Source organism: Herpailurus yagouaroundi, unplaced genomic scaffold (genome assembly GCF_014898765.1).
Source record: "Herpailurus yagouaroundi ecotype Mexico unplaced genomic scaffold, PumYag 161, whole genome shotgun sequence".
Taxonomy (NCBI): Eukaryota; Metazoa; Chordata; class Mammalia; order Carnivora; family Felidae; genus Herpailurus; species Herpailurus yagouaroundi.
Window position 1 is genome coordinate 5883719 of NW_024412402.1, and position 20269 is coordinate 5903987.

Sequence of the window (20269 nt, forward strand, 5' to 3'; positions counted from 1 at the left end):
AAGACAAATATTATATGACTTCACTCGTATGAGGATTTTAAGACACAGAACAGATGAACACAAGGGAAGGGAAGCAAAAATAATATAAAAACAGGGAGGGGGCCAAAACATAAGAGACTCTTAACTATGGAGAACAAGCAGAGGGTTACTGGAGGGGTTGTGGGCGGGGGTTGGGCTAAATGGGTAAGGGCCATTAAGGAATCTACTCCTGAAATCATTGTTACACTATATGCTAACTATCTTGGATGTAAATGAAAATATAAATAAGTAAAAGAAAACAAAAAAAAAAAAAGAAAAGAAAAATAAAAAATAAAAATAAATTGGGGCTCTTGGGTGGTCCAGTTGGTTGAATGCCCAACTCTTGACTCAGCTCAGGTCATGATCCCAGGGTCTCTCTCTCTCTGTCTCTCTCTCTCTCTCTAATAAAAAGAAATTAGCCAATCTCATGGGTGTGCAGTAATATCTCATTGTGGTTTCAGTTGGCATTTCCTTAAGGCTAACATCTTTCCATGCACGTATTTGCCACCTGTTTATCCTCTTCAGTGAAGTGTCTGTTCATGTCTTTCCTTCATTTTTAATTCTATAGCTTGTCATTTTATTTCTGTTGAGTTTGGGAGGCGGGTCATTCTTTACGCATTCTAGAAAGCTACCACTTTGTCAAATGTCTGGTTTGTAAATGTTTTCTCTCCCATAGCTTGACTTTTCACCCCCTTCACAGGATCTTTCACAGAGTGAAAGTGTTTAATTTTGTGTAAATCCAATTTATCAACATTTCCTTCATGGATTGTGCTTTTGGTGTTCAGGCTAATAACTCTCTGCCTAGCCCTAGGTCCAGAAGATTTTCATCTATTTTTTTTTTTCTGAAAATGTTATAGTTATACATTTTAGAGTTAAGTCCACGATTCACTCTAAGTTAATTTTTGGATAATGTGTGAGGTTTGGGATTTGGCGTTGGGTTTGATTTTTTTTGTTTTGTTGTTTTGTTATTATTGTTTTTTGCCTACAGGTGTTCACTTAGGTGTGTTTTTAAAGGTTAATCCTTACTGTCACCTTTTGAAGTAGGTATTATCATCCTATTTCACAGACGGAGAAACCCACAGAGAGTTGGTAATGTTGACCAACGGCCAGTGGCCGGTAAGCGATGGGGAAAAAGCCAGGTTTTGAACGCATGTCTAAGTGACTCACGAGTTCTTGCATTTAACCCCTGCCCCCACTGCTGGATTCTATCCCTTCCTTTCTGGGATAGCCTAGCTTCCTGGGCTGGGTGTTCCAGCTTCCGACATACATTCCTTCATCTTGACCAGCCTGGCCCTCACCTCAGTACATAGGCTCACAGAGTTCAGAGCCTGCGAGAACCTGTCCAGGTGTCCTGTGTCATGTCTGCAGGGTGGAGAATGGGGACAGACTGGGGAACTTCCCTGCACGCAAAGAGCTTGTCATTCTGGTTTGGGGAAAGGCTCACGTTGGATTTCAGCATCTTCCAGAGGATTGCAGAACTGCTCGATCAGCTCGCTGGTGTGGGGGTGGTAGGCTGAAAATTTTTAGGCTCCCTAACACACACACACACACACACACACACACTCATGCACACTTTTCATATAATAACTCCAAGTCCAGAGACTTTCTGTCCCCCATCTGCCAAAATAAAATACACTGATAGAAGGCAATAGAAAGGACTCTCAGCATCTGGGGGCAAAATTCTTGTGGCTAGAGCATACTTCCTGCTCCTTCCGGGGGGTTCGTGTCATGGTCGGACCATACCCATCTTGTTCATTCCCATTCACGGTAGGAGCAGGCAGTTGAAGGTGGCGCTCACCCTCCAGCTCTCTCCTCTCTACCTGCTGGTTGCAGACTTCCCAGCCAGGCTGGCCCCAGGGATTTCTGCACTCAGACCTCTAGAAAGAAATAAGCAGCTTCCAGATCTCCTTTGCCCCTTTCCAACTCCCTAAGCATCAACCCACTTAATGAGGGATCTAGTTCTTTGCTTCTATGACCTTAGTCTCAGGAAAGTCCTCTCCCCTTATGACTTTGTGTTGGGCTTTCGTCCCGGCCCTTGTGAGCAAGATAAAGGGAGAGGCACAAGCCAGTCTAATGACTCCAGTTGCTATGAGTAGGTGCATATATTTATTTTGCCAGATTCTTCAGAAGTCTCAGGGTTGCTTGAACCCACAGCTTGGCAGCTTCTGGTTTCTTGCTCTCCCTGGGCCAGGGGGAATTTCCCTGACTGGTTCAGGCCATTTGACCCTGGTACTTCCTCCGGTGGCCTCAGCAGATGGTGTTGAAGGGCAGAAATGTGGAGCCGAGTCGACCCTTCTCAAGGCCAGCGGGTTTTTCACCCTCCCAATCTCCATTCTCACCCACCCAGAAGATCTCCCGACCTCCCTGACAATAATGTCCTCCATCACCCTCCAAGCTTCCCCGTGGGACATTCCTTCTTGTCATTCTTGTCAGGGGCAGGCAGAGCTGCCCAAGAGGCAGTAAGTTCAGTTGTGCCCTGCCCTGCTCCAGCCAAAGCAAGTCACAAGCCTTCCTGTGACATCTTTGGGGTCCATGTCCTAATCAGGATGCAGATTCCATCCCATGCACACTCTTCCAGACCACAATTCTATTCCCCGATGTCCCCCTGTATTCTTAAAGGGCTACCCTCCTACTCCTCCTGTGCCCACTGCTTCTCCTAGCCGACCTGGCTCTGAATGTCAACTTCCACTTAGTAGCTACATGGCCATTGACTACTTACTGTCTTCAAGCATAGTTTCTCCATCTGTAAGCAGGAAGACATTGCTCTCATAACCTTGTGGGTTATGTGGATTATCCTCTCCAAACGTTGTGGGCTCAAACAAGATCATACCTATGAAGTATGGACAGCAGGCAAAATTGATGCTGATCCTGGAACAAAGTTAATGCTCAATAGTGGCTATCATTGGTCTGTTTGACAGCTGTCCCTGGGACCATCTCCTGTCCTTACCCTGCTTGCCAGAACTCAGTGTGGGGTTTGCACAGAAACTGTTATGCAAAGCGGAATTCCTCTAGTGTCTCTACTCACCCATCACATCCCCACTGTTCCCTGGGAGTCTCATAGTGGTCGTGGGTGAGAGGCTCTACAGGTTTGGGCCAGAAGGAAAGCATTTCCTCCGTGGTAGGTGGGTTCCTTGAACTTGAGGTTGGTCACTCAGGGGGTTCCCTGTGGCCCAGCTGCAGGGGAGAAGTGACCTACCCTGCACTGTCCCATGACAGTTCCCCCAGAAGCACCTGCCCTGGGATGCCCCTGGAATGCACCTGCTTGTCTGTTCAAGCACTTATAATGTTCCCTGCTCTGTGGGTCTCTCAAGTGAGGGGACACTCCATGGACAGAGGACCCAGAGGAACCGCCAGGCTCAGTCCCGGGAAGCTGTCCTGACTCTTCGCTTGTATCCCCTAAACACGGACCAAGGTAACTCTGCCTACAGGGAAAGCTCCCCATCTTCCCAGCCAGCCAGGTTTGCCTCTGCGGGTGCATTTTCTCCCCTCCTTCCTCTGGTCTCTGCACTGAGCCCTGGGGCCAGATTTCTCCACAGCCCTGACACCGCTCTGAGCTGGTCCCACCTCAGGGATGGGGCCGGGGTCATGCTCCAGCTGTTCCCTGAGCCTCACCCCTGGTCCCTGGCAACAAGCCACCCCAGTAGCTTGGCCAACGCGTCCACCTCCCCATGGTCAACCCTAAATCAAATGCCAATCCCTCTGAAGGCGGGTGCGGAATACAGTGCCAGGAAGGGGAGCTCCCTGCAGACAGACACCCGCCCTCTCACCCCACTGTTCCTGCTGACCCCTCTTTGGTGACGTTTAGCACACCGTGACTGGTTGACAGACAAAACAAAAGAAAACAAAACCCAACAATAAAGGCTGCATGAAGCCAGTCAAACCGAAAGACTCAGACCAGAAAAATCCCCACTACGACTTTTTTTCTCCATTCTTGCTGTGGAGGGGTGGGTTCCAGTCCCCCACACCGATCCACAGAGACCCCTGGCACAGTTTTCAACCCTTCATAAATCCTTGGCAAGGGTGAGCGAGAGTAAGTAAATCACCTCCCACTTAGGGCTGGGTAGAAATCAAGTGGGGCCCTCTTCCCTGGCTTCCCCAACACCTTCCTCCCCCGGCACCTCCTCCCAGCCCGATGCGGGAGCTGGGGTCCAAACGGAAGGCTGAGGCTGAGGAACGGTGCTGGGGTGGGGAGGGGCTGGCGGGGGGCGGGGTGTCCCCCGGGGAGGGACCCTCTTCCCAGGCCCAGGCCCGTCGCCTCCTGGGGCCTCAGGGCTCGGGTTCGGGTGTCCCCGCCCTCGCAGGGCCGGACCGGCCCCTCCTGGCGCCGGCGCCTCCCCATCCGTTCCCACCCCCGGGCCGGGCCGAGCGGCGGGAGGCCGGGCGCTGAGCCTCCTCGGTGCGGAGAGCGCGCGGCCTGGGGGGCCCGGCGGCCGCAGACCCCATGGCCGCGGGCGTGGAGCAGCGTCTGGGCAGCCTCGCCGTCTTCACCCGCGACGACTTCGAGGGCGACTGGCGCCGGGTGGCCAGCGGCGGCTTCGGCCAGGTGTTCCGGGTGCGGCACAGGCGCTGGAGGACGGAGTTCGCCGTCAAGTGTGCCCCCTGCCTCCAGCCCGAGGCCTCCAGGTACCTGCCGGCCCCGCCCCTCTTCTTAAAGGGGGTCACCGGAGGCCCCGCGGGCTCCCCAGGGAGGGGTGGCGGGGCTTGGGGCTGAGGCTCGCCGCCCTCCGCGTTTCTAAACTCTGCCCAGTGGCCTGAGCCACCCAGGCACAGCCACTTTGTTTCCATACCTGAACCGCGCCTGGACGGCCAAACCCATCTGTGGAATCCACAGAGGTCAAAGGTGAGCCACAACTGCCCTCCAAAGACACCTTTGTCCCCTCAGACCTCCCAAACTGGTGGGCCTCCTTCCTCCTGGGTGTCAGGGTGGGGATGACGACTCTTGATGGCCCTCTGCCATGCGTGGATCTACCCCCGAATTCTCCCCGCAGGCAGGGCTGGGCCTGCTGACAGTCTGTGGCACTTGGCCCAGGGATCGATGCTCAGTGACCCGTGGAGATGCACGCCCTCCCTTCCCCTGGCCGTCAGTGTGGCCTCTGCCCAGCCAGTGCAGGCAAGGAGGCGTGGGGACTGGACACGGCCCAGCCTTCTGGCCTGAGAGCCTGTCCAGGCCACTTGTTGGCGAGTCAGGCAGGGAAGGCGGCCGTCTCTGACCTTGCTTTTGTTTCTGGCTTCTCCTTGACTCATTGTGTGCACTGTGGCCACACCTGCACATGCCTCCTTTTTCTCCTTACTCCCTCTTTCTCTCTGCTTCCACCCCTCCCAGTCTCCTGCCCACCACATTTGCTTGGACTGGCTGTGTGCTGGTCCCCTGTGCAGCCATGAAGGAGACGCTTAGGATGTGAGGTCTGAGTGTGAGAATCCTGTTGTCCTCCCAAGGCTCCTGGGCCACCAGTTAGAAGGCCTGGGGAGGGGCGTTTCCTAATTTGGATGTTGTGTTCTCTGTGGTCACCAGGCAAGCCCCCAAGACACATCCTCAGGTTGCACCCACTCAAGCCAGCCCCTTCTCTAATCCCTGGGCTTTCCACCTGCTTCGCGAATGTGGGCAAAGTGAGACAGCCCACAACTCGACCCTCTTCCTCCTTCAACACCCTCTTGCTGGCTTTGGAGCACAGTCAGATTTTTCTAGGGTGTGTCCACATCATCTACGGGCTTTGAAGTGAAGGGCAAAAGGAGAGAGATGGCATTCCTAAGACTGCGTTGTTAGGCATGGTCAATAACTTTCCCTTTCCAAGTTCTGGGAACTCTCTGGGGGAAAGGGCTAAGGGATTTAATGACGATTCATGCCTGCTGTGTGTGGAGTACTGTCCTAGGAGATTCATGTGGAGTCACTGGATACTTTTTACACCACTTCATTCATTCCTTCCCTTGACAAATGCTTCTTGCTCTCCTACTATGTGTCAGGCACTGTGCCAGACCCTGAGATAAAATGATGAGCGCAACAGATAGGGCCTTGTTCTCCTGGAGCTTAGAGCCTGGGGGGACAGAGACATTAACCAAATAACTCTATAGGTAGATGTAAGTGTGCTGTTGTGAGAAAAGCAACAAAGATTTATTGTTCTGTGAGAGCTTATTAGAAGAGTTTGGGATCAGAAAAGGCTTCCCTGAGGAAATTACAGTTGAATGGAAGAGTGAGGGATGAGTGTGAGTTAAGTAGTTGAAGAGGAAAAATCTTTCCAGGAAGAGGCAGCAGAATGTGCAAAGGGCCTGTGGCAGGAGGGGCATAGCAAGTGAAGGTGGGGGGAAGGGCTGTTGTGGCTGGAGTTGAGAGAGAGGGAGCAGTGGAAAGCCACTGAAGGGTTTGCCGCCAGGTCGGGGGTGTGTGACAGAAAGGAGCTAATAAAATTTTCAGTATGGAGAATGGATTGGAGGAGTAGAGTGGATGCTGGTCCAGTTAGTTGTCACCATTCAGGCAAGAGGCGACTGGAGACCAGCCCTGTGCATAGTGACAGAGGGAAAGACAGGCATGGATTATGCAGTATTTAGGTAGTAAACATCCACTTGACTTGGTGCTGGGTTGTGTATGGGAGGCAGGATGGGGAAGAGGAATGTCAAGGCTAATCTGATGTCTGGCTTGCCCAGAGGAACAAAGGGTCCAGTAGATGTCTGGTCCCTGAGAGCTGAGTCTGTGTCTGCTCACTGCTCTATCCCCAGAGCCTGGTACATGGCTGGTGTCTGTTGAATGAGGTTGACAATTAATAAAAGGAACATGAAAAGCGGCCCAGGTTTGCAGAAAAAATTCATGAGTTCAGTTTTGTACAGGTTGAGTTTAAGGTGCTTTTAAACAGCCAAAAAGAATTGTCAAGTGGACTTCAGAGTGAAGGGCTGACCTAACAATATGAAAATTTGTGCGTCATTCATTATGATAGGTTGTAACTGAAGCTGGGGCATGAATGATATTCATTCGCTCTAAGCACTAAGTGAGCAAAACAAAGTCCCTGCCCTCATGGAGTTTATAAACTAAGGAAGAAAGGAAACTAGGGGAAGATGGAAAATAAGTAAGTAAATAATACATAAACAAATAATTTTTTTCTATAGCACTTACAACCACCTGATATTTTCTTGATTAAAATGACTAAAGAGACGTGAATAATCTGATCTCCCAAGAAAATATTTGATCTAAAAATATGAATTTGTGGGCTGTGTATGGAAGTGGAGGCATGAGGATTGCCGGAGTTGGAGTAGTATTGCTATTAGTTAATTACTTAATTAATTAATTCTTATTTATTTATTTTGAGAGAGAGAGAGAGAGCGCGCAAGCAGGGGAGGGGCAGAGAGAGAGAGAGAGGGAGAGAGAGAATCCCAAACAGGCTCCATGCCAATGCAGAGCTGGTCGCAGGGCTTGAACTCACAGACTGTGAGACCATGCCCTGAGCTGAAACCAGGAGTCAGTTGCTTATCTGACTGGGCCCACCCAGGCGCCCGTGGATTGCTATTTAATATAGACTTGAAATCCTTATTCATTAGGTATCATTTGAGTAGAGATTTGAAGCAAAGAAGTAGCAAGCCATGTGGCTGTCTTAGAGCAGAGGGAATAGGAAGTGCAAAGGTCCTGAGGTGGGAACACGCTTACATGGTGGAGGAGGAGCAAGAGGCCCTGATGGCAGAAACAGAAGTGGGGAGAGTCAGCAAGCTATGCCCCGGGGGAGATCTTGCAAAACTTCCTAGACCTTTGTGAGAACTTTGGCTTTCCTGTGAATGAGAAGAAAGCCAATGGAGGGTCTTGAGCATAGAGGTGACATGCTCTGACTGACATTTTATGAGTATTGCTCTGGCTGCTGGGTTGAGAGTGGATGACAGAGGAAAAGAAAGAAGCAGGGAGGCCAATTAGGAGGCTTGGGCCAAGATGTCACTGGGTAGAGGTGGTGAGAAGGAGTCAGAATGTCGCTCTGTTTTGAGGGTAGAGCTGACAGGATGTGCTGAGGGGCTGGTCGTGGGAAGGGATGAAGAGGGGTAGAGGAGGAGGTCGGATCTTTGAGGGTGGGAGGCTGGAGGCCCCGTTCACTGAGGGGAAGGCAGAGGGAGCGGTGGGTGGCCCGGGAGAACCAGGGTTCTGCTTCAGACACCCTGTGTTCTCTACCACAGGAGATCCCGAGGCTGGGAGACACAGTGTGGAGTGAGAAGTGAAGGTCGGAGACCGGATGGGGGAAGGGGGAGGGATCTGGGACAATGCTGGCACACGGCCAAGGAAGTGAATACTTCGAGAAAAAAAGAGGGAGAGACCTGGCTGGTAAACCGAGACCCGAAAACTCTGCACAGGCTGTAGCACTGGGCAGAGGTTGGGCTCAGACACCTTGGCATCAGCTGCTCAGAGAAGTATCAAGACCTGGGTCGCCTGGGTGACTCTGCTGGTTAAGCATCCGACTCTCGTTCTCAGCTCAGGTCTTGATCCCAGGGTTGTGAGTTCAAGCCCTGCTTCAAAAAAGAAGAATCGAGACCAGACGCCCAGCGACAGGGGCTGGTGGGGGATGAACCGCAGACGCAGCACACGTGGACTGTGTGTCTGGGCTGTCGGGGCAATTGTGCAAGCTGTTGTTCCCATTCCATAGTTAAGAAACTGAGGCCCAGAGAGTTTACTCGCTCAGGGTCATGCAGAGAATAAGCAGTAAAGCTGGGAGTTGAAACCAGTGCAGCGAGATCCCCGGATCCCTTGCTTGCTCCTTTCCACGACCAGTATCTCAGTTTCTGGGAACTCAAAAGGACAAGAGGAGACAGATGATAAGTACAGCAGAGGTGGAGGGGAGGTCTCTGGAACAGAGCAGAGGTGGAGGCGAGAACAGAGGAAACCTGGACCAGCCACCCTGTCCAGATGTGAGGAGGAGCAGGTATGTTTCCTGGAGGGCAGCAGTCTCTGGCTGGCTTCCCAGGGCCGCCCTGCACGCACATTCCCAGCAGCCTCCGCCTGCAGTGCCCACACGGCTTTGCAAATACTGGGCTTTTAAAAATGTCATTTCTCCCTAAGCCTCATCCCTGCAATCCCCAGAGAATCCCCCACAATTTGCATAGTTACCACTCTGTGGGCGAAAGGAGCGAGAGGGTCCGGCAAATGCTTATTTTGTAAGGCCTTTCCCTTAAGTCTTGACTACCAGTTCGACAAAGACGTATTGTGCTTTGCGTGGCAATGTGCCGGGGGCGGGGGGGGGGGAAGCAAGATGAATAATTGCAGTTCACCCATTAGTCGGAGTCCAGAGCAGCCAGTGCAGACCCCGCTTCAGGAGAATGGCTATGGGAGGAGGCACTGTGCGTGCGTGCTAGCTGGAAAAGTGGATCACAAAGCACCCCACATGGTGTGATGGAGAGGCGGACAGGGGAGGGGGGGAAGGAGCGAAAGGGAGGGAGAAAAGGAGAGAGACACCTTGAACATGTATATGTTAAAATATGAACAGAGGCCAACTCTGCAAGCTTGGATTACTGATGATTTAATTTTCTTCTTCCTAGTTCTCTGTATTCCCTTGATTTCCTGCGAGGATAAATATTATTTTCATAATCAAAATGGCAGCAAATGATATTTTGAAACAGAAGCATGAGGCGTGATGTTGTCCCTCCAGGGGCTTGTGACCTACCGGGGGAGACAAACATCTAGACAAGGGGCAGAGTAACCGGCCGGCTTTTTGTGGCCGCCCCTGTAGAACGGACTTGCCCCTAAGCTTTCAGACTCCTTCGCTTTCCTGCCCCGTTGCGGCCGGCCATCTGGACCCCACTCTGTGCATCTCGCTAGGCATCCTTCTGGAACTCACCTTCCTCTTGCACTACCTTGCAAACTCCCAAGGCTTTTCCGGGTCTCCAGAGCCTGGCACTAAGCCTAGTTTGTTGCTCTGCTCGTTGCTCTTGGAATTAACGGGTCGTCTCCTTGCATCCCTCACGCCCCGCGTGTCCGCAGCCACGATGTGGACTGCCTCGTTGAAGAAGCAGCCAAAATGGAGAAGATCAAGTTTCAGCATATCGTGTCCATCTACGGGGTATGCAGGCAGCCCCTGGGCATCGTGATGGAGTTCATGGCCAACGGCTCCCTGGAGAAGATGGTGCCCACACACAGCCTCTCCTGGCTGCTCAAGTTCCGCATCATCCATGAGACCAGTCTGGCCATGAACTTTCTCCACAGCCTTAAGCCACCTCTGCTCCACCTGGACCTCAAACCAGGCAACATCCTCCTGGACAGCAACATGCATGTCAAGGTAAAGGCCCCAGTCAACCTCCCTGCCCCCTTTTCGCTCCAGAGTCTCCCGCAGGTGAGCAAGATTATCTACCAGCTTGACCAGCCTGCCGAGAGTTTCAAGTGGCTCCATTCATGCACCAATACTGAAGGCAGGGATGACACCTAAAACGACGGATGAGCAGTAGAGTTTGGTGCATGGATCTGGGTATCAGGATGCCTGCAATAACCCTCTTTGGACCTCAGTCTTCTGTTTCTACTGTGGGTAGAATATTCCCTGTCCCTCCCATTCTTTGCTTTGGGTGGGGATGTATGTAAATGAGATGATTCCTAAGAAAGGTTATGATGGCCTTCACTTCCTAAAATGTGCCACCCTCTTCTGCCCCAGGACCTTTGCACATTCTGTCCCTATTGCCAGGACCAGTGTTCCCCTCCTCCCTTCTTTATTTAGCAGGCCGTGCTCATCTTTCAGCCTTCTGCTTAAACATTACCTCCTCAAGTTTTCCCTGATGGATCCCAACAGGCCCCTGTTACTATATACCCTCATGGTACCTCTGTCTCTTCATAGTGCTAACCCCAATGGTACGTATATAGTCATTTGTGAAACTGTTTCATTAGTGACTATACCTCCCTATTTGAGTAAGGACTTAGAGGAGTAATAGACGTGGGGGTCTCAGCTTTCTTATCTGCTGCCTGATCCTTAGTTCGCAGGCTGAGTGGTCAGTGAGTGGTCAGTTGGCATACGAATGGACCAGTGGATAGAATCCATGCTGGGGATAAATATACGTGGTGTATATACTTCCCGGCCCTTGGAAGTGGACGAACGGAAGCTTACCAAAGACGGCAGCTTTGTCCACAGTCCGTCTGGATCACAGCCACACCTACTAAGTACTTGCTGTGTGCCAGATACTGTTCTAAGTGATCTTGGCACAATTCTCCATCTAATACTTGTCAGAGCACTGTCACTTAAGTGTCCTTGCCATTTCCAGTTCATAGATGAGGAAACTGAGGCTCTGAGAAGGTAAGGAACTTGTCTGAGGCCATCCAGGTCATACGTGGGAGAGGTGCCCAGGCTCTTGACCACTGCCCCGTCCTGGAAAGGGCAGGCTGCAGGAGGGGGAGAGATCAAGGCAGTTTTCTGGAGGCGAGGCTGTGGCTCTGTTATCCCTGCCTGTGGTTCGCCCCCAGATTTCGGACTTCGGCCTATCCAAGTGGATGGAACAGTCAACCCAGATGCAGTACATCGAGAGGTCAGCCCTGCGGGGCACCCTCAGCTACATCCCCCCTGAGATGTTCTTGGAAAGTAACAAGGCCCCAGGGCCCAAGTACGATGTGTACAGGTGAGAGGGGGCTGGGCTCGCTCTGGGGGTGGGGGGTGGGTAACTGCTTATCACCACCCTGCCTGACCCGTCCCCCCAGTCCCAAGGGCAGAATGACAGGGCAAGGGGGAGGAAGGATGGATGGGAGCATGTGGGACCCACCATGTAGGGCGACCACGGGTGTCTGAGAAAGTCACTGAGGGCACGCTTTGCCCTGTCTGCAGCTTCGGGATTGTTGTCTGGGAGCTCCTCACTCAGAAGAAGCCGTATTCAGGTAGCAGGCGGTGCCGGCACCCTCGGGTGGGGTCCTGGAAGGGGCTGGGAGAGGCCGAGGGCTCACAGGGGAGGGCAGGTGGCAGCTTGGTGTTGGGGAACCACGTGCTCTTTACGGATTCTCGCTCTTACCCTCCTACCTTCCTGCCCTACTTTCCAGAGCTCACGTAACAGTACAAAGAGGGCATGCGTCAGCCCAGACCACGCTTCTGGCTCTAATTCCTTTGCTTCCAAAGTATTCTTTCCTGTCTCTCCTGCCCCCACAGCTGCCACCTAATGCCAGGTACATAGACTGTCAGGAAACCCAAGCAAACTCACAGAATGAAAAGTCAAAGCCTGTAACCAGGCCTTTGGACATCAGAGGCCTCTGGACATCAGAGGCCTGTCCCGTCTTGGCCTGGGAGGTGGCCGCAGCTGGACCGGAGACCCAATAGCTCAAACTGGAACCTCAAGTTGGCCTGCAACCTAGCTGTTGACTCACAGTGCATTTATGCTGCCTTTGCTGTGTACACTACTCTGTGGGGATCCTGGGAGCCCCCCTGCCCCTGTACCCTGCCCAGCCACTCCAGCCCCACCTCCCGACCTGCACACAGCCTGGGCTTCCTCTCACAGGCTTCCACATGGTGACCATTGTCGTCCAAGTGGCCGCAGGCATGCGGCCCTCCCTGCAGTCTGTCTCTGATACATGGCCGAGCGAGGCCCAGCAGATGGTGAACCTGATGAGGCGCTGTTGGGATCAGGACCCCAAGAAGAGGCCCTCCTTTCCAGGTTCTTGTCCAGCCCAAACTGCTCGAGGGACTAGGGAACCGGGCAGGGCTGGAGCTTGAGGGGGCCAGGGCTGAGGCTGGAGGGGGCAGGAGAGGAGATGGCTGGAGCCTGGGCCACTCCTGAGGGCTGTGCTTGGCCCTAGGGCACAGTCTTTCTCACAGAGCCGGGAAGGAGGAGGGCCGCTGAGGATGGCGGCCCCGAGTCTCAGGGTGACCGTGCACCCCATGGGAGGTAGACTAGAAAACCCATGCTGGAGGGTCTGGGCCTCACTGTGCTGCTTCTGAGTTTCCCGGTTAGCCTGGTCCTTCCAGGGTACAGCATCCCCATTTGTAAAATGTTCCAGACCGTGAGATCACGGGCCTGGATGACCTGTGAGGATACCCAGCCCTTTAGCGACTGTGCAAACACACGCGTGTGTAACTGTGAACACCTTAGACATCACCGAGTCCTGCCCGCTTGTTTTATGGAAAAGGACCGACCTTCAGAGGGTCAGTGACGTGACGTGCTAAATGTGGCCCCACGGAGCCTCCGCCGGGACCCAGCTTTCCTGCCTCCCGGTGCGCATGTGTGAATTTGCATGAGTCCAGGAATGGATGGCGGGGTGGGCACTGGGAATGTTAGGGTGTCTCTAAAATGGAGAAGGGACGGCTGGCCAGCCCATTGCTTTTTTTGTCTCTCTCCTTCATGGAGCAGAAATCACAGTTGAGACAGACATGCTGCTGTTCCTGCTGCAGAGTCCCGTGGCAGACCCGGAGAGTGAGGCCCTGGCCAGGAAGGTGTCGGGCAAGCTGTCTCTGCACCAGCCTGGGGATGTGAGTGCTGGGCGTGTCTCTGGCAGGTCCTGGGATGCATGCGTGGGAGCAAATGGGGACTGAGACGCAGCCCACACTGCTGGCCACACCAGGCAGCCCACTTGGGGACAGATTTTCCTACTTTGCACAGTGGTGGCTGTAGCTCCGAGCCCCTGAGAAGGACATACGGTCTCTCGCGTGTGTGGGTTCATCCGAGCCCTGCCCGGACAGCCTCAGTGTCCTCACTCTGTTCTCCTGTGCCTTCCCTACCATGGGGACCAGCCAGGAGCTAGCAGGGGGCTCCTGGCCGAACCACAGGGCCAGCCACCCTGCACTCCATGTGGCCCAAGAGGAAGTCAAGACCCTGGACCAGGGTCTTTCTGGCAGGGTCTCCCCTGCTCAGGACGTTTGTCAGGCTGTTGGTAGGAATGGCATAGGGGGGATTCCTAGGACAGAGTGGGATGGGAGTCCCCACGGGTGCTGGAGAGGGTCAGAGAGAGGGGAGGGGTGGAGGAGGGTACAGACCAGCACCACCCCACTCATCTCGTCTGCCCCCCTGTCTTCTGATTCCCTGTCTCCAGGTCAGCAAAGAGGTCAGCCAGGAGCTAACGGACAACGGTGAGTCCAGAGTACCACACTGGACCCAGAGAATTCACAGCGGAGAGGAAAGTGGAACCTCACTACAACCTATCCCCATCCTGCCTGCCCCTGCCCCTCCACCCCGATTGTCACAAATCAGGAGTTGGTGTGTCCCTTTCTTGGCACCCGGCTCTGTGTTCCAGAAATGCACTTGCCCCCAGGGCTTAGGCTATGCTTCCCTTCAGGTCTGTATTCTTACAAAGCCAGACTCCTCCCTTCCTGGCTTAGAGGTAGAACATCGGTTTTCTACTGCATGTTAGAATTAGCTGGGGCATGAAACCCTGATGCCTGGGCCACCTAGACTGATTAAATCAGAACTTCGGGTGTGGGGGCCCTGGGAAGGGATTTTTGTTACTGTTATTGTTGTTTGCTTGTTTGGGAAATTGTTGCTTTTCTAAAAGTTTTTTCTTTCTTTATTTTAAGAGAGAGAGAGAGACAGGGGCAGAGAGAGGGAGAGAGAGAGAGAATAAGAGTGGAGGGGTAGGGAGAGAGGGAGAGAGAATCCCAAGCAGGCTCTGCACTGTCAGCACGCAGCCCCACTCGGGGCTCAGTCCCTTGAACCGTGAGATCATGACCTAAGTTGAAATCAGGAGTCGGATGCTTAACCATCTGAGCCACCCGGGTGCCCCCAAAATTGTTCCTTTTAATCCTAACACATTCTGGGTGGAGCAGGAGGAAGCCTTAGTGGCTTCAGGAGGAGACCAGATCATAGAGCCTGTTTTCAACTTGCATTGACTTACTTTGTGCCAAGCCCTCCTCTGAAAGTTCTTACCCACCCATGTTGTCCCCACAATGGTAGTTTGTGTCCCCTTTACGGATCTGGATCTGGAGGCCCGAGGTGGCAGGGAATTGGCAAAAGTCAGGCGGTGCTAAGGGTGGTTTGCCCCCAGGCCTCCATGCCCTTCATGGAGAGGTTTGCCCCCAGGCCTCCCTCTGCCCCGTCCTCACAGGAAGGCCAGCCAGGGTCTGTTCGCTGGGATGAGGACGTCGCGTAGAGATCCGTGATAGCAGGAAAGACTGCCCTCCCTCCCGGAGTCTCTGTGCCTGGATGGCACTTCCAGGAGGTAGGGGGCTGCATGAGATGACCTCTGGACAGGTCAGAGGCCCATTTTTCAACCCTATCTTCCTCCCGGCAGACTGGGGAGACTACCTGAAGCGGGTCCTGCGGCTCTCGGATGGTGAGAACCCCGTCCCAAGCGGTGAGGAGCTGTGCACATACGAGAACAAAGTCTCCCCCCTCCACTTCCTGGTGGTGCAGGGCAGCGTGGAGCAGGTGAGGCTGCTGCTGGCCCACGAGGTCGACGTGGACTGCCAGACGGCCTGTGGCTACACGCCCCTCCTCATCGCCACCCAGGACCAGCAGCCTGAACTCTGCACCCTGCTCCTGGAGCACGGGGCCGATGCCAACCTGGCGGATGAAGACGGCTGGGCCCCCCTGCACTTCGCAGCCCAGAATGGAGACGACCGCACCGCCCGCCTGCTCCTGGATCGCGGGGCCCACGTGGACGCCCAGGAGCACGAGGGCTGGACCCCGCTCCACCTGGCCGCACAGAACAACTTTGAAAATGTGGCACGGCTTCTGGTCTCCCGTCAGGCTGACCCCAACCTGCATGAGGCCGAGGGCAAGACCCCTCTCCACGTGGCCGCCTACTTTGGCCACGTCAGCCTGGTCAAGCTGCTGGCAGGCCAGGGGGCTGAGCTGGATGCTCAGCAGAGAAACCTGAGGACGCCGCTACACCTGGCGGTGGAGCGAGGCAAAGTGAGGGCCATCCAGCACCTGCTGAAGAGCGGGGCAGCTCCCGATGCCCTTGACCGGAGTGGCTACAGCCCACTGCACATGGCGGCCGCCAGGGGGAAGTACCTTATCTGCAAGATGCTGCTCAGGTACGGGGCCAGCCTCCAGCTGCCCACCCAGCAGGGCTGGACGCCCCTCCATCTAGCAGCCTACAAGGGCCACTTGGAGGTCATCCACCTGCTGGCTGAGAGCCATGCAGATCTGGGGGCTCCTGGGGGCATGAAGTGGACGCCCCTGCACCTGGCCGCCCGCCACGGGGAGGAGGGGGTGGTGTTAGCACTGCTGCGGTGCGGGGCTGACCCCAATGCCCCCGAGCAGTCGGGCTGGACACCCCTCCACCTGGCTGTCCAGCGGGGCTCCTTCCTGAGCGTCGTCAACCTCCTGGAGCACAACGCCAATGTCCATGCCCGCAACGAGGTGGGCTGGACTCCCGCCCACCTGGCCGCCCTCAAGGGCAATGTGGCCATCCTCAAAGTACTGGTCAAAGCCGGTGCCCAGCTGGACGTCCAGGACGGGGTGGGCTGCACGCCCCTGCAGCTGGCCCTCCGGAACCAAAAGCAGAACATCGCTGCCTTCCTGGAGGGCAAGGAGCCCTCACTGGCCGTCCTGGGCGGTGCTGAGCCTGGAGCCCAGTCAGAAATGTAGACAACGTGGGGCCTCCTTACCCGTGAGGAAGAAGGGTTGGTGGAGGTGAAGCTGGGCTTCTGGCACGGCCCCTTCCCTGTCCTTGCCACCTGCCCCTGGGGCCTTGAGAGGAAACAGGAGGCTGGTCTCCTCCCGGAGGGAAGGGAAGTACACTGGGGTCGTAGCTGGGAGTTGGCCCTGGCCACCTCTTCCTCCTCCCGAACCTGGACTCAAGCCCCCAAAGTGAATTCCCTCTTCCTTCCCCAGACTCCTGCCATCTTTTGCCACTTGCCCCTGAGCTCCCAGGGGCCCCTGCATCCTGGGAACCCTCTCTGACAGTGAAGGGGCGCAAGAGAAGAGGGGCGTGCTCCCTCCTCGATAGTATCTGTGTACTTGGCCCCTGTCTCTGGCAAGACCAGGAGAGCCAGGCACGTGCTTTTCAAAAGGGGCTATAGCTAAAAGCCGGGAGGAAATCTCTGCCTGCCCTTTACAGCCCCAGCCAGCCCCCTGTTGCCACACAGACTACACCTTCCTGGTGGCCCTGCTTCTGGCTCCTGGGTCTCCCACGTGGTCTCGGGGATGAAGAAGGGCAGCTCCAGCTGCCCGTGAGTGTGATACTCTGTGGGTCCCTGGCCTCCCCTACCTCCCCTTTGCCCTGTCTAGTTATATGGCCACATTGCAAACCCTGAAGTCGATAGAGCTGGGGATCTGAGTCTCCCCTTTGGAGACGGGCTGACCCGTGGGGCCAGTAGCGTGCGTATGGGGCGTGGTGTGTGTATAAGCTCACCCAGTGGGAGGAGGGAGGGGCCAGAAGTGTGGAGTTGGAGGAGGTGGTGATGGTGAGGGGTGGGTTATTGGGGCAGGGACTTCCCTCCCAGCCACAGCAGCTCAGATAACGGTCCCCTGTGACCATACCCTGGCCGCCCATGTGCTGGCCTGGCCTGCCCTACACATTGTGGGGCAGGTTTCGGGGCAGAGCAGGGGCTGCTCACACTACCCTTGTGTTGACTGGGCCCAGCCTCTGCTTCCTCTCTGGCTCTGCCGGGAATGGCCGGCCTCAGAAAGGTGGGGGGACTTGAGTGGGTAAGAATGGGTGCCCTAAAGTCCTATCCCACTCCTCTCCACCTCTCCACACTGATGGAGCAGTCCCTCCAATTTTGATTTAAGGATGTTTTGTAATTGTCAGAGAAAAGGAATCTTCTGCCCCAACCACTGGCCAGCTCCAACCCCCAGCCCCTGGGCAGGCTCACCTCTGTGCGGGGCCGGGTGCATGCGGGGCCATCAGTCAGCAGCCTGCTGTCAGCGTAGGGTGAGAGGCAGAGCAGAGGAGACCTCTTGCCCCACATACCTGCTGGCAGTGTTGTGTCTCTGGGCTGTGGCGCCCACCTCCTGGGCCCTAGATGCTTCACCCCATCACGTCACAGCCCGTGGCCGCCACGGAGAGCCCTGAGAGTAGCACCGAGCTGGGATGTGCCCCAGAACAGTAGCTATAAATCAAACCTACGCATTAGAACCTCCTGGGTGAGGTGTGTGGGGGTAGAAGAGCTATTTAAACACTGGCCCTACCCGGTTAAACAAGAATCTCCTGGGTTAAGCTAGAGAGCAGCCAGGGCTGAGAACAAACACCAGGGGGTGTCTCATTTCTCCCTGTGCCCTCTCCTTAGCACCACCATGATGACAGTAATCCGCCGGCAGCCCCCTGGTGGTGGGCTTTTCTGGGCTAGTTGGAGGAGTGGGGACTCCTGAGGACTACCGTAGGCATCACTCCAACGTTCATCTTTCTCCTCCCTGCTCAGCCACCTGGTCCATTCTCCTTGTTCTTCCTGAGGTTGAGCCTTAGGCAAGACTTGTAGCTGAAAATGCCCCCTGGGAGTTCTGTCTTTCCAGAACAATGCTAGAGCAGGAAGGGGGAAGGGGAGAGGACTCTATGCTGTTTGCCTTCCCTGTGCACTGAGGTCTGTCTGGCTCCCATGCTAGGATTCTGCATGAACCAGAGAAGGGGGCGGGGGGGCTACCTGTTCAAAGCCAGGCGAGCTCAGATCAATCCCTGGGAATGTCCAGGAGTGAGGCACAGAGGGACAGCAGTGTTGGGACTCTCCTGTTGGAAAGAACTTGAAAGATCCTGAAGAAAGAGAACAGATAATTGATGCCTTTGCATCTGCTGTCCTATAATGGCAGAGATTCCATGGACATGCGGTCAGGACTACCCCTGGGAGTCATTGCATCTCACCAACCTGATGGTCCCGGGGTCCAGGCTGAGATTCTCAGACCCCTGCTTGGTCTACAACTTGCCTCCAGGAGGTAACAGACGTAGAGGGTTCAGGCCAGCTCTGGCCCACAGCCCTCACATTGCCTACCGGCACCTGCTTACTTTTCAAGTCAACCCAAGCCAGACACATCACACAGTGTCTATGGTGAGTCCCACTGCCACACAGCTGCCTTCTAGAGGTTTTCGTGGGATGTTTAGAATTGGATTTTAGTGAGGCCCTTGAAATTTCCGAGGAGAGAGTCTCCAGCTGGATTTCAAATCCTGTTTGGGGGAGTTTGGGGGGTGGCCAAGGATAGGAACTCCCTAGTTTCCTACTGGGCATCTCTACTTGGACGTCCTAGAGACCCCTTCAAGTCCCAAACTGGGACGTTCCCTCCCCTCCACGAGTCCGTTCTTCACTCTCTTCCCCTGTCAGTTTTTGCCTGAACTTTTAACCTGGGAGTCCTTCTAGACTGGTGCTGTCCAACAGCACGCCCTAGGAGGTGGGAAACCCGCATCTGCAACCGGTTGTTAGGATAGGTCTTTCCCCTCTGTGCTATTGAGCGCTTGAAATGTGGCCAGTGCAGCCGAGGGACCAAACGTTTGAGTTCAATAAACTTAAGTAGCTCCACATGTGCCTATAGACAACACAGTCTATAATCTGGCCCCGTCCCTCATCCAGTCAGTTACCAAGCCAAGTGGGTCAATCAGGGAGGACTTTCCAGAAGACACGTATGTGGGAGGACACAGCAGAGACGGGGTAGTGCCTAGATGAGGTGGAAGGAGCCGGGGCACCAGAGGCTGGGGAATGTGAACGAGCAAACAAGCTAGGGGTGCAGACAGCCCAAGAGCAGATGGGGTGGTGAGACCCTGACGCCCACCCTGATTCCGGAGCTTGGACCTTGGGGCAGCTGGGAGATGCTCTCCCTTTCTGAGCAGAAGAATAAAATCACAATGAACTGTGCATTCCAAAGACCCTTTGGCCGTGCATAGGGTTGGGGAAGGGACACTCTGGTGGGGGAAAACTGCTCTCATGGGACCAAGAGGACAGTGTTTTTTGTCAGGCCTGCTCAGGAAAATCTGGGAGGTGTGCATGCGCTTTGCTCCTGCAAAGTCCCCCACCCCTCCCCATGCCCAGAGTGGTCTACCTCCCTCATTGCCTGACCTCTATCCTTCATTCACCTGCAGCATCTGACCTCCACTGCGCATCCAAGGCAGCAGGGAGGCTCTGGGTCTCAGGACAGAAGTCAGGGGTGGAGGCAAGAAAGCCACAAGCAAGTGCAGTGGCCGTGTGGCACTTCCTGTGGATCTGGAGCTGCCATAGCTCCAACCAGGAGTGAAAGGCCTCTCCAGATGCCTCCACATGGGGATTACCCCCAGCAGCCCTGCTTTATTTGGCAAGTAGCAGAGCTGGGGTGGGAGAGGGGGTGGGAAGCTGTCCTTACCAGGTACCTCTTCTCCCTGCACCGCATAACCCCACAAAGCCAGGGTGGAAGCCACCTCTTCCGGAGATGGTCTGCTCTGTCCCCGCCAGCTTCCCGCTCCCCTGGACTCTCCAGACCCAGGGCCAGGGGCACTGGGTTG

General features: G+C 54.8%; 1 protein-coding gene across 2 annotated transcripts; it reads left to right on the forward strand.

The window, feature by feature from the left end:
• Nucleotides 1–4394: 4394 nt before the first annotated feature.
• ANKK1 (ankyrin repeat and kinase domain containing 1) lies at nt 4395–19658 on the forward strand. 2 transcript variants are annotated; one of them, XM_040483036.1, is made up of 8 exons: nt 4395–4641; nt 9956–10250; nt 11417–11568; nt 11772–11821; nt 12433–12588; nt 13282–13400; nt 13961–13997; nt 15155–19658. In XM_040483036.1, exons 1-8 carry the CDS (start codon nt 4460–4462, stop codon nt 16456–16458), a joined length of 2295 nt encoding a protein of 764 aa, XP_040338970.1. In that variant the 5' UTR covers nt 4395–4459; the 3' UTR covers nt 16459–19658. The 2 variants fall into 2 exon arrangements, with proteins under 2 accessions (XP_040338970.1, XP_040338971.1); XM_040483037.1 differs by lacking the exon at nt 12433–12588.
• Nucleotides 19659–20269: the final 611 nt, after the last annotated feature.